The sequence below is a fragment of the Camelus ferus genome, chromosome 29 (genome assembly GCF_009834535.1).
Source record: "Camelus ferus isolate YT-003-E chromosome 29, BCGSAC_Cfer_1.0, whole genome shotgun sequence".
NCBI lineage: Eukaryota > Metazoa > Chordata > Mammalia > Artiodactyla > Camelidae > Camelus > Camelus ferus.
The window spans coordinates 4880301-4898369 of record NC_045724.1 but is presented as its reverse complement, the minus strand read 5'-3'; the positions used below and the strand labels follow the sequence as shown (position 1 = coordinate 4898369).

Genomic DNA, 18069 nt, shown 5'->3' with positions numbered 1-18069 from the left:
CTGTGTCACCTGTCATTCTTAATATAATTTGTAATATAAACCACAAAGTTGTAGCAGTTTGTGACTTTTCCTGCTTCAGCATAATGTGAATATTTTGGTGGCCAAGAGACCTCCCAGTATAGAACTCTTGGGCACTATAATGACTAGTGTCTTCCTTAAGTAACTTGGAACACTTCTCTGGAAATACTCCAGGTCCCAGAGGAAATTAAAGGAAAAAGTAGAACCTTCTCCTTTACTATTGTAAGTGAATGAATATTTGATAACATTAAACCAACAGCAGGTGTATAATAAGTGCTCTGTGCTTGTTAAATATGAAGTAAGTGTTGTAGAGCTGCTTTTGAGATAGTTTTAATAATTTATAGGCCATCTTTTAAAATTCAAAATCTCCTGAATGGGACCCCTATAGCAATGTTTATAACATGTATTAAAAAAAAGAAAGGTTAAAAAAAAAAAAAAGAGGATTATGTGACATAATGAAATGGTGTCCCATTTATCCCATACTTGATTCTGAGTGCTTGGTCCCAGCCCACTGAAGGGATCTTTCAAATAGTTCTCAGTTTCCACATGGATGTGGTTGACTAGTCAAAACCAAAGTAATGGTGCCTCATGGCCCATGGCCCTCTGCCAAAAAAAAAAAAAAAAAAAAGTTCAAATAGCAGTCAGTGCCATGGGCCGTGTCTGTCCTTGGTGCATGATCCCTGAAAATATAGCCACTCACAACATCTCCAATGACTCAGAGGAAGCTTGTTTCTTAATTGTTCCATTTCCCAAGACCCTTAGATCACAAGTGGGTACTAACCCTGATTGGCCAATTTCCCCCAGTCAAGTAGAAAGAGTCTAATTACTGTTGATTTGACCTCTCCATGTAACTCAAAACACTCTCCTGCCTAGGTCATGTTGACCAGTGGAAAGTTATCCTGGAAGCGTAATTGCAGCCATTATCTTAGACAATTTGTATGATTAAAGTTTCTGTTTTGCAGAGGAGAAAGCTCTTAAGAATATCACATGCAGTAAATTTCCCAGAATTATATCAATTTGCTTTGTATCCTAGAGAATATGCGTGTACCTAAGGGTGACCTCATGAAGTGCCTACGTTGGAGTGATACCACCATGTGGTTTTCTTTCTTTGGATCTTTTTGTTTTTAATTTAAAGTCAATAGTTAATTTTTCTTCTTTGTAAGAATTTCACTGGACTCTTTCACATTGAATTGAGTGATCAGATAAATAGGCAATGTTTATGTGACCCCTGGTATAATAGGCATCGTATCCATCACAACATCTCTCATGGCTCAGAGGAAGCTTGTTCCAGTTCCTGAAAACTTCAAACACAAGTGGGTTCTTAACCGTCGGGTGATGGGAACTTCTGTGGAATAATTTATGTCCTCTCAAAATTCTTATACTGAAGCCTTAACCTCCAATGTGATGTTATTTAGAGGTGGGGCCTTTGGAAAGTAATTAGGTTTACTTGAGGTCATGAGAGTAGGGTTCCCATGATGGCATCAGTGTCCTTATGAGAAGAGGAAGAGAGGCCAGAGCTCTCTCTCTCTCCACCACTTGAGGACACAGTAAGAAGGTGGCCCTCTGAAATCCAGGAGGATGAAATGAGCAGGTTGGCACCTTGATCTTGGATGTCCAGCCTTCAGAACTGTGAGAAACAAATGCCTGCTGTTTAACACCCAGGCTGTGCTATTTTGTCATGCCGGTCTGGGATGAGGGATGGTCTGGGATGAGGGATGGTCTGGGATGAGTGGTGCATGAGCAAAGAAGGAATCCGTGCTGAATATTTGTTCCCTACTTTACTCTTGATACTTGGCCTGACCCAGCCAGTGTTCTTTCAGGCTGGTCATGATTTCCACATGGATGTGTCTGACCCCTTCACGAACATAGGTGACTGTCCCTTGAAGACTGAAACCCTCTGCCCAACAAGGGTTGGATCTCCAGCACCTCATTAAATGTTTCCCAAAAGACAGTTTAAGACTTACAATTACTCTTTATTTATAAAATTTGCTAATTTACATTGTCTACAATAATTCAGTTTAATGCAAAAATTGATTAATATTCCAAATTCTTAACTAAGTTTGAAAGATTGACTTATGAATATGCATTGCTTTTCAATTTTATGGTTAAAATAACCAATAAAAATCGTTCACTTTTTGTAACTGTAGTTGTTGCATTTATTTTTTTGCTCCCTAGCCAACAACTCAATCTCAGTCTCCAGATGAAAAATACTTATTTCTTAGTAGCTAATGATTCTGTTCAAATATGCTCACAGCTACTAAGATATTTGAGCTAACATCGTTTGCTTTACAAAATGCCATTCTTATTTTTAGATAGTAATTTTATTTTTCAACTGCCACATAATTTTATTAAATTTTTATGTTCTACTTTGATCTGTTATATGAATTTGCCTAATTTTTAAAAGTGACATTTTAAAACATTTTTCTTCTAAAATTATCTCATTGATTTTCTATGAAATTCATCATATCACCATTATTACTAGTGAGTCCTTATTGAAAGCAAAATATTATATATCTTTTAAGCTTTTTACATACAAACTAGTAACTGAACAGGAAAATGGAAACTGGGGTTTCTAGGTTCTTATGTGGTGTTTTTCCACAATATTACACTCAGTTTCTGAGGCACACAGTTTAGAAAAGTTATACAAAATAATTTGATGTCAACATCATGAATATGTTTTCAGAAATTTTATGAGAAGGAAATTTCACTTTTTCTCTGGATGTCATTCATAGTTGTAGCAACTCAACTGCAATACTAAGAATGGCTGCTGAAAGCTCAAACATTTTAATATGCACTGTTTTTAATTTGTCTATTACCAACCATTAAAATTTTTAATAAACATTGAACACATACTATTGTCATACCAGTATTTAAAATATGATATGTAGATTTAATAAAGTGTGCATTTAACAAACTACATCAGAGTAACTTTTATTACATTTTTAAATAATAATGACTTTGCCTGGGAAGCTTTGAATGCTAAGTCATTTCCCCCAGAGTACAAGGGAAGTATGCCATCTCTGTTAGTAGTGCTTGCCTCGCTAAGCTCTTAAACAAACTTATTTACTTCATTTCAGAGATCAGATAAGCCCTCTGTTATTTAGCTTATGGTCTGCCCATTCCTCCTTTTCATCCTATTGAGTCAGAAAATCCTTTGAATGTAATACTTAGGGGAGAGCTGGCAGGCATCAAAACTACATTGAGGATGCTAAAACAGCCACTGCGGGTAGGGGTAGAGGTGTTCAACCTTTCTGAAAAACAGCTGAGTGTTAATTATCAAATATCTAAACAAAGAAACAAAAAACTAAAAATTTTTCCATCTTATTTTACCCAGGAATTTGTCAAAGGGTTCATCTGAGATATTTCTGCAATCTCAGAAATTTGGAAACAAGCTTAATGCTCATTAAGAGAATGAATAGCTTCATTACTCTGCAACAATTCGTTATATTCAGCAAGATTATTTAACAACATAATAAAATGTGTATTGAAATAAGAAGTAATGGCACTTGGATGTAAATTGTGATGACTTCTAATTTACAACTTGTTTTCTAAGTACTAGAAAGAAATAACAAAGAAAATATATCAAAATTTTAACAATGAATATCTTCAGGTTGGGATTATATCTTTTCCTTCATACATACATACTTCTTTGAAATGTTTATTTTTCAAAAGTTTCATTTGTCTTGTTTTGGGAGCAGTTTGCAGCTTCAGAATTGAATCTTTATTATGATCATGATATTTATCTTTCCCTATGGCAAATAGACATCAGAAGATTTTTCACAAAATAGTGTTTGTGACGCTTAAGATCTGTTGAAGAATTGTCACTGCCCTGATGGATATAAGTTATGTCTTTCTGAATTGTGGATGGATTTCTTAAGAATAAATTCAGACTTATTTTGGCATTCTTTTTGTTTATTTTGTCCAAGAAGAGATGCTTAAATACATTGGCTCATTTCAGTTCAGTTTTTTTATTCCTTTTTCTGATTATAAATCTAAGCAAGTTTATACTAACTTGTTTAGTGAAAAAAATTATTCAAGTACATGTAGATGAGTTAAAGTATTTGGTAAACAATTGTCTTTTTATAAATGCTGAGAAATTAACTGTAATGCCCATGTGAATTCTTAATAATACCCTTTAATGATTAATTCAGATATCATCATCTTTAAGACAGTTTCTCTGATCTTCTCAACTCGATATGATTTGTCTTTTTTCCCCCTGAAATTACAACTTTAGTTTGTATGTCTTGCTGCATTTGCCAGGTTTTACCTTATTTTATAGGAATTTTTTTTTTTTGAGTACTAACTTTAGACCTCAGCAGATGATGGTGTTTGGTGTGTGATATGGTTTTTAAAAATTTTTTTGGAGCCCTTTAATCTCTTCCCAGGTTCTTGAATACAGTGTATATTTCTATTGCTGGCTGACTTTCTTGGATACCTGAGAATTTCTCATTGTTGTGATTCTTACTTTTGTTGCTCATTCTTTATTCAATATGAGTTTTAGATTGAAAATTCAGGACCATAAAATTAAGACAAGGGTAGAATTTATTGCCCTGTTAATTTTGTCTGCTCCAAAAATGTTTTCTCTAAAGTATATTTTTAACATTGCCTTTTATTCATAATTAATGTAGCCCTTTTAGATTCAAGAGTAGAAATCTCCCTCAAATACAAAGAAAAAGACTTTACTTGTTCTGAGCACATTCTTTATGATTTAACAGAGCATTAACCATCTCAGTCTGATATTTCCAGAATGAAAACCCTACTCTTAAATTAGTTCTCATATAGCCACTTGAATTTTTTATTTGTTCATCTGAAATATTTCTAAAGCCATCATATCTTTCATGAGGTTCTGGGACCAAAATCATACCCCCAAATACATAAATAGCCAAATTATTTCTGATTTATATTTATTTTATATTAAAAAAAATCAGAGCCCTGTGAGTCCTTTGGGTAGAGAAATACATTAAAATATTGCTGTAATTTTAATTAAGTAAAATTAAAAATTCAGTGCCTGAATCTCACTAGCATTATTTTACGTCCTTAGAGGTCACGTGGGGATATTGCATACCTTTTTGGATAGTTCGAGTGTAGACTGCTTCCATCGTTACAGAAAATTCTGTGGGGCAGTGGTGGTTTACATATTGCCTTTCGTTATACAGCAGCTTTCACAGACACTTAACACTAACTCCATTCAAACTTTAACTTAAAAGCAAAGAGACAAATTTCAAGTTTCAGCTGTATTTTCAGTGAAATTTTAATTTTTCCCTTATCACTTTTTTTTTTTTGTGGTTATAACATCAACTTGATTGTTGTTCTCCAATGTTCCAACTTTATTTTCTTACATATAGGCATTTTTCCAGTGCCAGAGATCTCCCTGTTTTTTCTCTTTATCCTTGGTTTTCAGTGGCTTGATCATGATGTGTCTGGGTGTGGATTTCTTTGTGTTTATTCTAATTAGGATTCAATGAAATTCTGGGATCTATAAGCTCGTATAATTTTTGTCAAATCTCTGAGAATTTTGTCAATTTGGGGGGAACTTTTTGCTCTTCTGGGATGCCTGATATATGTATATTAAACTTTTGATGCTGTCATATAACTCACTGAGGCTCTGTTCATATTTTTAGTGTTTGATTTCTATTCACTATTTCTACAACTTCAAATTCGCAAATCTGTTCTGCAGTCTTTCCACCTGAAATATCCATCAAGTGTAATTTTTAATTTTAGATATTATAGCTTTCAACTTTAGATGTTCCATTTGATTCTTTTTTTATATCTTTAATTTTTCACCTGGTTATGGGTCATATTTTCTGATTCTTGGGATCTCTAGAAGTTTTTAATGGATCCTGAAGATTTTGTATTTTGTGTTGTTGAGTGTCTGAGTTCTGTTTTTCAAAAAGAAGTATTATACTTTGCTCTAATAGACATTTAAGTTGCTTTTTGGTTCAGTTTCATCATCTTAAAAGACTTGTTTTTAAGTTTTATTAGGGTGGTTCCTTGAGTACCTTCTACTGTAGAAATCATTTATCCCCATTACTAAAGCTCAGTGCTTCTGTGTCCAAACTTAATGTTTCAGGGAGCAAATTTCAACTTTCCACTGCTGCTGGTAGGAACTGAATGAATGAGTCTCAGGTTATGTGGATCTGGGAACTACTCAGCTCACAGCCTTCCGATAACTTTGTAACCAGCCTCATAGAAGTTCATCCTTTGCATGCATGTCCTCGGAATCAGCATAGATTCAAGGGACCCCAAGATGATTTCCGGATAGCTCTCTTCTATCTAGAAATCTGCTTCACAAATTCCTGCATCCTTAGACACTTTAAAATCTGATCTATGACATCAGTTCAGTAAGGTTGCTGTCTCTGCTTTCAGTGCTACACACACACACACACACACACACACACACACCCCTACACACACACACACACACACCCCTACCAACTCTAAGACTTGAAATATGATTCCCAGACAGAAAGTTAGGGCCATCCTAGACCTTACTTTGTTTTTTTCACCCAGATATCAAGGATCTGCACTGCCCATGGCATAATGTCAGAAAAACATTTGTTTCATCTGTTTTAAATATTGGAGTATGAGTTAAGCCTTGATTTTGCAGAGAATGTTGAAATGATAGTGTATAACACAATGGCAAAACTATTTCTTTATTATAAACCTGATAGAAACTGGCAAATCAGTCTTCATGTGAGAGATTAGATACACGTAGATTTTAAGGTGATCAAAAAGCACTGAGTAGAATTACACAAACAACAGTTTGGATTTACAGTTATGAGAGTCATCTACATAGAGTGAAAGGATGGAGCCAGAGAAAGCAGTGAGAATTCAGAGTGCAGCTATGCTTCAAATTAAATTTGACTCAGGGTCAAGAACAGTCCACTGGGCTCTGTAAACCATGGATATGACCTAATCTAATAGTTCTTGTGTTTGCATTTTAACCAATTTACTTCTGTCCAGGATCACTTGTTATTGAAAGTAATGTTACTATATTTCTAAAAATATCATGTAAAAGCAAAAAGAAAATAATATTACTTCTACAGATTGCATTACTAATGTTGGCCTAGAGTTGTAAGAAAGATAACCCTCAATCCATTCTGGAGCCAAAAAAATGGATATTTAGCTTATTTTTCTCCCTCAGGTGATTAAAATGTACTTGATTATATGAAGAAGCTAAATGTTTGTTTAAAATACTTCTATACACCTTGATTTTTCTTGCTTGAATTGATTCTCAGAGCATTAGCTTGAGATATTCAATAGCTCTAATTGCCAAATTAAAAAAGATTATCAGCTTTCCTTTCCTTCAGCTCTAACCTTAAATAATTCATAAAGAATGCCCTGAAATGTAGCTAAGTTAAAACAAAACATGACAGCCATATAATCCTTGTTTTCAATGGTGCCATACTCTTAATTTTTATGTGAGCAACTGTTTATAAAGTCATCCTTCATTCTAAGGATATACATACATATACATATATAATATATATATATATTATATGTGTAAAATGTGTCCAGTATTTAGTAAAATCTTGATAATCTAAGGTGTAATAATTAGCAGCCTAATCTGAGACATTTTTATGTTACTTGATTGCTCTTGATTTCAAGAGTAGCTGGTTTAAGTGCATAGTGAGTAAATTTTCAAGTATATCCAGCTTACAAGCCTTTAAGACTTCTACCTCTTTTATGCTCAATTTAGAAATGTCACTTTAAACTATTTTTAAAATAAGATGCACTTATTAATTATTTTGTAGCTATAAGATTTTAAAAGAGATTTCTTCATATAGAAATGTATTTGTCACTGATCAAATGTATCAGTTATCTAGGGTTCCACAATGATCATCAGTGTCAGAGATTGTATCCTTGTTGGAATTTTAGTTTCACCCTATTAGTTTCTTTAAATCGTTAGACACTTTAGAACATGATCCCCCGCAAAAAAAAAAAAAAAAAAAAAAAATGTGCTTAATAAATATTGTTGAATGAATGAATGAATTTTTAAAGCCTTAAAAAATAAATCTGTAAGTGTTGGAGTACTTGGAAATAAAAGTTTCATTGAGTTTAATTAAGCACAATTAAACACTCTGCCAAGCTCAGAAGAGTTTTTAGAAATACTAGCAGTCCTTAGGCAACATAGGAGCTGTTAGTTAAATGAATTAAAAATGAGATTGAGAATAGAAATTACAGCACAGATACCCAGTCTGCTAATTTGCTGATCATTGATGAAAACTAGCTACACATGCTGTTTTTTTGAAACTGAAATTTGATATTGGTTCAATTAAAGAGAATATATAGAATTAATTATGGTTAAATCCTTCTTTTTCAAAATCGTATTTTTCCTATGTTAATTTCTAATATTAAAAAAATTTTTAATCCTTTTTTCTCTTCCACAGCATTTAATAAAATGAATTGTTAATTTCTGATAGAAAGTTTCTGATAATGAAATAGCCAATATGGTGTCTCATTCCTCAAACTTACTTCTGAAATATTGATAGACTTAAAATTAAAAACAGCTACAAAAGATTTAGTCACTGTGCAGGCTTGACTTTTAGATAAGTAAATCAGGAATTTACAATAATATGTTAAATAATTATAAATATTTTGCTACTACATTTTGCAATGCGATATTCACCTTTTATATATTACTAAATTTTCTTCTCAAGACGATCAGTAGTAGTTAGGAACTAGAGGTTACCTGGTACACTATTGAAAAACTATTAAAAGCCAGTGGTATTTATTCAATCTAATTATTTTCCTTTTGATTTTTTTTTCTTTAAGGATTAAAGTAAGGAGAGCCAACCATGACTGGCAAAACACAGACCAGCAATGTCACCAATAAGAATGACCCCAAGTCCATCAACTCTCGCGTTTTCATTGGCAATCTAAATACAGCCATTGTCAAGAAGGTTGACATTGAAGCCATTTTCTCAAAGTATGGAAAAATAGTTGGATGCTCAGTTCACAAAGGTTATGCATTTGTACAGTACATGAGTGAACGGCACGCGAGAGCTGCCGTGGCGGGAGAAAATGCCAGGATCATCGCAGGTCAGCCGCTCGGTAAGTCCTGCTCGGTTACCGGTTTCACTTTAACGTTCTACTCTCTGCACATATCTGGATATGGCTTACTGTTAAAAGCCAGCAATACCATGATATTTATCTCTTAATCAATTAGAGTGCCTATGTATTTATCATTTATATTATTTTTTGTTCTCTTATTGCTTTATTATAAGTGTCTTATTTTCTCCACAAATTTATAAGCATGAGATCAAATCTGCTTTGCAATACTTGTTACTTCCACCAATCCTAACAGGTCCAGGCAAATAAAAAATATGCATCATATTTAACTTTATTTGACTTAAAATGATGTCTTATCTTCCAGGAAACACTATGCTGAGAAAACAAAAACAAAAAAATACTTTACTTTTTATACTTATAGCATTTGCTCAAGAGGCTAACATATTTTTGTCATCTCTTGTTTTTATTTTTTCGGGAGAAGGGACAGAAAATAGCAAAAGGAAGTAAATCTTGGGAACTAGAAAAGAACTATAATCCATTCTTTCTTACCTAGGCAGGGATCTTGTTGTGTCTGCTCCATCATGTGCAATAATCAGATTTATGTCTAATGTACAAGGAAGAATATGGTTTATTTTTTTCAAAGAAAAGAGAGGAATATAGTCTGAAATAAAATGAAAATTTCTAGGAGAAAACATTTTGTAAAAAGTATGCAGATAAAAAATAGAAATGAGACAATCTTCTTTCTACATAAGGAAAAATTGTAATTGAAACATCAGTGGTTCTCCAATTTATATCTCTTGTCATGTTCAGATTCATATATTAATCTGTTTATACAATGTCTTCTTTTGGATGTCTAACTGGGGATCTCAGCTTTATATGATCAGAACACAGAACAATACTCTTAATTTTTCACCCCCCAACTTGCTTCACCTCCATGCTTCTCCATCATAATAAATGAAACCCCCGTTTATCCAGTTTTTCAAAGAAAAACCTAAATGTCAACCCTGATTCTTCTCTTCCCCTCACACTCCAAATGTTATCCATTATCCTATTTCTTGCCATCAGTATATCCCAAACTCAATCAACTTTGAAATCTAGACCAATAGACCAATAGCTGTCTTATAGAAGCCGCCATTTTATCTCAGCTGAACCACTGAAATAACCCCCTAACTGGCCTGCCTCTTTCCACTTTCCCTTGGTCCCTTGAAAAACTAAATGACATTATGCCATTAATCTGCTCTTAAGCCTCCAGTGTCTCCCCATTTCCCCCAGAATAAGATAAGTCTATCCTACAGCTACAGTGCCCCACACTGCATGTCCTCAGCTCCATCTCCCTCTCTCTGCCTTCCTGTATCACTTCAGTGTTGCCGGCCATCTTGATATGCCTCAGACTTCCCAAGATTGTTCCCACCTCAGAGGCCCTGGACTTGCTGTTTCCTCTGCTGAAAAGACAAGATCTTTGCTAGATTATTTTCTCCCTGCTTTATTTTGTGCTTTGCTCCAATTTTCCTTCCCCGGAGAGGTTTTTCTGACCAACCTGACTAAAATAAAATAACATTCTGCCCTCTTGCCTTACACTGTCTATTCTATTATTGTGCTTTATTTTTTTCACAGCCCTCATCAGTACCTGGAATTACATATTTTAATTTATGATGTTACTTCTGTCACGTCCACAGACATAAAGATGAAGGAGCATATAAAAGAAACAAGATTAAAAAGCTTAGACAAATCAAGTTAGAAGAGTGCTAAGAATGTTGTGTTACCAAGTTATATAACATAGTTATGAAAAATTGGGGGGAAGGTATGGGATTCAATAAAATGAGAGTGAAGCCTGAGGTAGTAGTCATGAGGGAATAAAAGATGTTTTACATAAATGCTTGCTATAAAACCACAATCATTACCATATAGGAATATGGTTTTATTTATATTCCTCCAGTTCACTTATCATATTTTAAGGAAAGGCAATACTTTCAAAAAGACATTGGGAAGTCTTACATTTGTCCTTTTTTTTTTTTTAATATCCACATTCTACTTGTTTACCTTGAAATGGAAGTTTTCCCACCAATTTTGTTTTCCTTTCTAAGTTGAAATTTCTACTTCGAGGCCACATCTGAACCAGTATTAGAGAAATACCCATTTCCTGTATCCTGATTGTTATGAAACTAGTACATACTTGTAAGAATGCATTTAATTATTAACTTTTTAAGTTAGTTGCCAATATAAAATCAATTAAAAGTCCAATTCATGTGTTCATGAACTATAGCTGATTTTCCAGAGTCTCATTTCCTAGGTTGGGAAGGGGGAACTTCCCTCCTTCCCATCTTGAGTTCTTGTAGGTGGGCTAATAATAAAATCAACATAACCCAGATTAACAGGAGAAAAAGAAACAAATTGTTATTCCTGTACATGGATGGCTTGTAGAAATGGGGCCCAAGAAGTGGCCAAAGCAGGTAGTTTTTATACTTTTTAGACAAAGAAACAATACATTTGGGAGGAAATGACAGGACCAAGAAACTTAGATTTGGGGACTTAAATAGTTAGGAATTTTAGCAAAGTTTGGGCTTGGGTAGTAAACTGGTTTGTTTTTAGAGGCTTCTTGGCCAGGATTCGCTGGCCCGGGTGTTAAGGGTGTTCATTTACCTCCAGATGCAGGGAGGATACCTTTCACATGAGAGATTTATTTCCTGTTTCTGGGAGACAGAGGAGGGTCCGAGTGTCCCTCTTGGACTGGCTCTTTCTTACGTAAGTTTAATTCAAAATAATCAGTATGCCTTGAGGCATATTTTGGGGCAGCCTGCCTTGAACCCCAATACCTATCACTGCTCATTTCTTTGCTATCCCTTTGAGAAGAATGCAGTGGGGAAGGAGAGATAGCCACACTAAAACTTTAGTGCCTTGCTTGGAAAATCCCAAGGGGGACAAAATGATGACACCACATCACTATTCTTTGAGAGACCAGAATTAAATTATGCTTCTAAGAAGATACCATTTCTCATTCCCAGTCATTCTTCTGGGATCCTCTCTCAGTTGTGTCCTCCAGTTAATCTTTGGAGCATTTATTTATTTTTTTTTTTTTTCATTAAGGAGCATATATCTTAATCAGTCATAGTCACCCTTTCTGCTTGAATCCAAGTCAAAGACTTGATTCTTTCAGTTGAAATCTGGTCGTTCACACCTTGTGTCTAAGCTGAATGCCTTTTCATACAAAGCAGGTGATTTAAAACTTAATAACTGCTTTTCAGGACAAGCATCTCAATCTACTCACCTTTCCTTAAGCAATATTTCTAGGGATTCAGGTAAAAGCATGTGTTAGATGTTCCTTATGAGCATCTGGTTCCTGAATAAAATGTTTAGTTTTCCAGGAGATATATCCATTTCTGGCTTTAAATACCTTATTTTTGGTGACAGGTGGAAACTTAGGTTTAAGTAAATCACTTGCTTCTTGAGATTTTTGACTCTCAAATAAACCTTTTAAGGTTTTTAGCTCCCACTAAACCCTACAAGTCCTTAATTTGAAATGGATTGGTTATGGATCAAATAATAGACCACTGTCATATGAAATTGATATTAGCTTCACGTACCACAACCTATCTAAGCATCCCTCTTTTTCTTTAAGGTGGGAAGAGAATTAGTATTGATTAAGCCATTCACTGGGCTAGTTCTTTACCTATATTATCTTATTTGATCTCAGTGCATATCACTTCATATCACTATGTGTTTAGGTTTTTATAGACAATTTAGAAATTCAAGTAAAACATCAATAGTACCAGAAAAAATTAAACATCCTAATGTGAGTCCTTATTGTTCAATGGTGATTACAAATATATCTCTAAACTAAGAATGGGTTATGCATGTGATGAAAACTAGCATTTACTAAATGGAAAATATGAAAAGCTATTTTGAGTCTGTCAGTAAGGGGACACTGAAGTGTTTTAAGCTGGGAAATGAAAAGTTGACATTTTTTATTGAAAGAATAATCCATTAGCAGTTTGATGGATGGATTAGTATGATATAAAACTAGAAACAAGGACATGTGTTTGCAGTCTGCTGAGAGTCTAGGTTTCAAATCATGGAAAAGGAGAGGAAAAAGTTAGGAAAAGGAGGTAGGACCAATAAGATTTAATAACTAATTGGCACAATGGGTGAGACAGAAAGAGAAGAATCAAGAATGATTCCCATATTTCTGGGTTGACTTCTCTGGTGGATTGACTTGCAGATCACCAGGATGATGGAGAAAGATTTCCCAAGGGAAAAGATTCTTGTGTAAGACAGTGAGTTCAGGACTGAATAGATGTATTAAGATTGATGTACATGTCTGAAGGTATCTAAGTATGTGTATCTAGTAGAATCTTGGATACACAGGTCCCAGCTAGGAGGAGAGAGTTGGACTAAGGGTAGTGCATTTGTAAGTCATCCACAAAGACAGAGCTAAAACTATGGAGATGGGTAAGTTCACTCTGGGAAAGTATATAGAGTGCAAAGAGTATTGGCTGAGGACTGATCTGTTGAGAAACCTTTGGGTCCCAATAAAAAGAAGAACATTTCTGATAAGCCTTCTGGAAATCTAAATCCAAAGGACCTTCTACACAGCTCTTTGATCTCCCAGTTCTAGGTTACAGGTACCATGTCCTTCCTAAACTTCCAGTGTTAGATGACTGCCTTCTTAGTCGATCCTTAAGTCAGTTCCCCTAAGCTGCTAATGATTTCCAAACTTTCATAAGGACAAATCTTCTTATTGATACTAATATTTAAAAATTTCATTTGGGAGAGCTTAAGCATATTATCTTTAAAGCCTAAGTTTCTTTCCGTATCAATGTCTTCTATACCCAAAGCCACCTGCCCAGCTGAGTAGTGGAGAAAATCTTTTATCTACATTGCCAGATTTCATTGTTTGTCTTTAATAAAACCATTGGCATAAATAGAAATGTTCTTTGGACCAACTGCAAGTTAACCATTGCAGACATAGTCAGGATGAATGTATGCCCTTGACTACATTTGTATAACTCAACATTTAAGAACAAAAATTCCATATATCCAGATTATAAAATATTCCACATCTTTCTGAAGAAATCAACTTTTACCATAAAATTATCATCAAATTCTAATTTGAAATGTTAAGTAAGTATATAGTTTGCACTCTTTCCAAATTCATGTAAGATGAGAAGTTATTTTAAAAATTGCTGAATCCTACCTAAAAATTACAGTGCATAGAGTAATTAAGGGAGCTCAGAAATTAGAGCTCAAAATACTGGAACTCTCATCTGAATTTTGAAAGGTCAGAGTCTAATGTCTCGATTAACTTCCTCGGGTTTTTTAACTCAAACTACGTTGACAAAGATTTCTGAATTTCATAACATACAGGTGAAAAGTCATCTTGTGTTAGTTCCATGGTCTATTCATTTTATCAACACGATAATGAACCCAAGCAATGTTTTACTGAATACATAGTTTGTTTCCTGAGGTTATTACCCTTAAAGGCATATAACACATTAACTAATAATTAAAGGGTACTTTTTTTCCTTTGGGGTTAGATTCCCATATATTTAATACTTCAGAGAAATTAAACAAAAACAAAAATACTTATTTCTTCAAACTGCAAGAATGTCTCCAGTTTTTTTGTTTTGTTTTGTTTTGTTTTTAAGTCTATGATCCAGGCATGTCCCAAACCTGATTGTGAGGTTGACAGATTTATTTTGGGTGCTGTCCTCCCCCATTTCTGTGCTATTTTCTTTAAGGTTTATTTTCAGTTCACAGTCTACTCATTCAAACCTGGGTGGCATGTGACCTCATGCCAGGCTGTGATCCCAGTCTGTGACACATGTTTCAAAATCATTCTCTCTTCTTTTCCCCTTTGATATCTCTTATTCCTAGTTCACAGTTGTCTGTCTGAGGAAAAATACCTGATAAATACTCTTGATCATATGTTTGGAGATATGATAATTGAACACATTAAAGGATTTCAAATAAATAAACTGGATTTTTAGTATTGCTGCCTTCCAAGTACCCATCATAACACACCCTGTGGGTATTGTACAGAAAAGGAAACTTCATTGCTTTTTATATATTTTCAGTTCTTCAGCACATCTTTTATATCACAATAGAAAAGGGGATATCTTTTTTATATCCCTGGCTATCTGCCTTTGATAGGTAATGAGGATTGCTAAACTGTAGAAAGGAACAATTGTTTGCATTTGGATCCACAGTAATTGGGGATTCTTAAAAAAATCAGAATCCCACTGTGAAATTGTTCTGAATGATTTTTGTAAAAAACACAATTTCTATAATGTAAATTCCTTTTAAAAAATGTATTTCAAGTTGGTTATTTAAAAAATTCTAATTTAAAAATTTGAAGTATTAACATGTCCTCTTTTAAATATTTCATTGAAATTGACTTCTAAGTTTTGCTAATATTGGAAATATTTATTATATTTTTAATTGAAATTTAGTCATTGGAATTATTTTTTTCTCAAATGCATTATATGAAAGGTAAAATAAACATGTTAAATGTTTAGTATTGACAATATTTACATGAGCGGTCACACCTAAAGTGTCCTTTTGTACCCAAATATCATGCAGAAGTTGGAGGCTAAGTCTAGACCAGTGCCGATTTCTACTGATTACACTTGGCTTGATTACACACAGGCTACATATAGACATTTGAAATGTCTTTATTTGTAGATTACTTCACTCCTACTATGATTGCAAAAGACACAGTTTATGAACTTAGGGATTCAGTTATTAGTAGTAGGAATAGAAGGTTCTTGTGAGGGTTCAATTAGCTATTTCACTGGAGCCTCTTCCATTTTATTCTGTTTTTGTTGTGATTATGATATACAATTAAATTGCATTAAATAATTGCATTATTTTAAAAAGTCAGACACCCCAGAGTTAGCTATTCAGTAGACATGAGTTAATTTTTTTCTAAACATAGCCCAGTCTTTAAGCATCAAATATTAACAAATATATATTTTATTCAAAGGTTATAGTAAATGATATATTGGTTTAAAGAAAGATTTTATTCATGGAATACTTCCTCTGCATTCCTTAAAATGACACCCTGTCATAGTTGTCTCTTACTAATGGCTAGACATTTACAAAGTACTTCATCATTGTCAAAGCTCTTTCAAGCACATCTTATCTTTTTTGATTCTCACAGCAGTACTGAGAGGTAAGTAATGCGAGTGTTTATGTCTATTCTGCTGGGTAGGAACTGAAGCTCAGAGAAATTAACTTGCCTTACAGCACACACGTGCTGGCATAAGATATCAAACTCATATATTCTCGTCTTAAGTTACTTCACTATTTATTCTGCCAGTAATTTTTTTTCCATATCAATATATCAGTAAAGTGACTGTACACTTTATCATCCAAACCAGGAGACTTTTGAGAGAGAGAAGGGATGCTGGTAACTGTGATGATGTGATATCAGGCTTAAACCAGGGTGATTCTAGAGGAACTTGAATGTAGTCCTTATTGTCTATTGCATCCGCAGTTAAAGTAGACTTGTCAACCTGCTTGATCTTTCCCATAGCACAGTTACTGCATTGTACTTTTGTTTGTTTGTTTTTTAGTATATTCACGGTGTTGTGCCACCAAAACCACTGTTCCCAGAAAATATTTTTCACCCCAAAAGGAAATCCTGTACCCATAAACAGTTGCTCCCTCTCCCAGACTGGCAACCACTAATGTACTCTCTGTCTTTTCAGATTTGCCTGTTCTGGGCATTTCTTTTTCATTCTTTCTTTCTTTTTTTATATTGAAGTATAGTCAGTGTACAATGTTGTGTGAATTTCTGGTGTACCACATAATGTTTCAGTCATACATACACATACATATATTTGTTTTCATATTCTTTTTCATTATAGATTACTACAAGGTATTGAATATAGTTCCCTGTTTTAAACTCTGACATTTTAACAGCTAAAAGAAATTCATTTCTTTCTCACATAAAATACAGTCAGTGTCCTAAGGGGGAGATGAGTGAAGGTGGAGGCTCAGTCCTCCTCTTTTATCCAGGGACCAGGCTGTAGGATGCTCTGACATCTTTCAGTGAGTGGCTACTGTAGGGGAAGAGAACTTTTCCTTTCTTCTCTTCAAGATTCTTTGGCTGGTCTAATTGTTAAATTGACATAAGACAGATTAACAGGAGAATGAAAAATTTAATTTGTGTATATGGGAGGTGATAGAAATATAAACTCAAAAAAGTGACCAAGGCAGGCAGCTTTTATACCTTTTAGACAAAGAAACAATACATTTGGGAAGAGTTGGCAGGCAAAGGAGTTTGATTTGGCCTTGGGTAATAAATTAGTAAAGAAGTAACAGAATTTGTTTATATAGCCTTCAGGCCTCGAATTCCTCATCTCTCGTAATAAGAATGTCTCTCTAATTCCTGGTACAGGGAAGGTACCTTTCCCATGGGAGATTTATTTCTTGCTTTCCAGGGGACAAAGGGGGTCAGAGTGTTCTTGCACTGGCTGTTTCTCAAGTAACTTTAATTCAATATAATCAGTATGCCAGTGTGGCCTATTCTGAGGCAACCTGTCCTGAATTCCATCACTATACAATGAACCTGGAAGGGAGTCAAGATGTTGCCAGTGGAGGCAACCAGTGTTCCAGGTTCCTGTCCCGTCCCAGAAAGAATTCAGAGACAAGATGTAGAGGTTAAGAAAAGTAAAGTGATAATTTATTGAAGGATGGATAGTACACTCTCAAGGGGAGAGCGGGCAGGCTCAGGTGAGCGGCTGCCCTGAGTTTCTTTAGCAAGTTAGTTACATAGGGTGTAAAAATGAAGGGACAGAATATTCACTGAGGAGGGAAGGGTTTGGGGTCATATTTCCTGATTATCATCCCAATTCCACCTTCCCAAAGGGAGGAGGGATTTTTGTCCTTATTTAGTCTGGATCAGAAGTGTCATGGCGTCAGTGCATTATGGGTACTTCTGATCTGCAAGGCCAATTTTATTGAAATGAGGGCATAAATGAGCAAAAGATTATATTCAGACACTGGAAATTCCTGCCTCTTCTCACCTTTCTTTGTTGG

The 18069-nt window shown here is 34.5% G+C and overlaps 1 protein-coding gene across 9 annotated transcripts in view; it reads left to right on the top strand.

Annotated features, from left to right (window-relative positions):
- Positions 1–18069, top strand: part of RALYL (RALY RNA binding protein like) — a 585337-nt gene that overhangs the window by 278207 nt on the left and 289061 nt on the right. For all 9 annotated transcript variants that reach the window (XM_032470310.1, XM_032470312.1, XM_032470309.1 and 6 more), the window contains exon 2: positions 8794–9072. In XM_032470310.1, the coding sequence (XP_032326201.1) occupies positions 8817–9072 (256 nt within the window). In that variant the 5' untranslated portion in view covers positions 8794–8816. The remainder of the gene's footprint in view (positions 1–8793; positions 9073–18069) is intronic.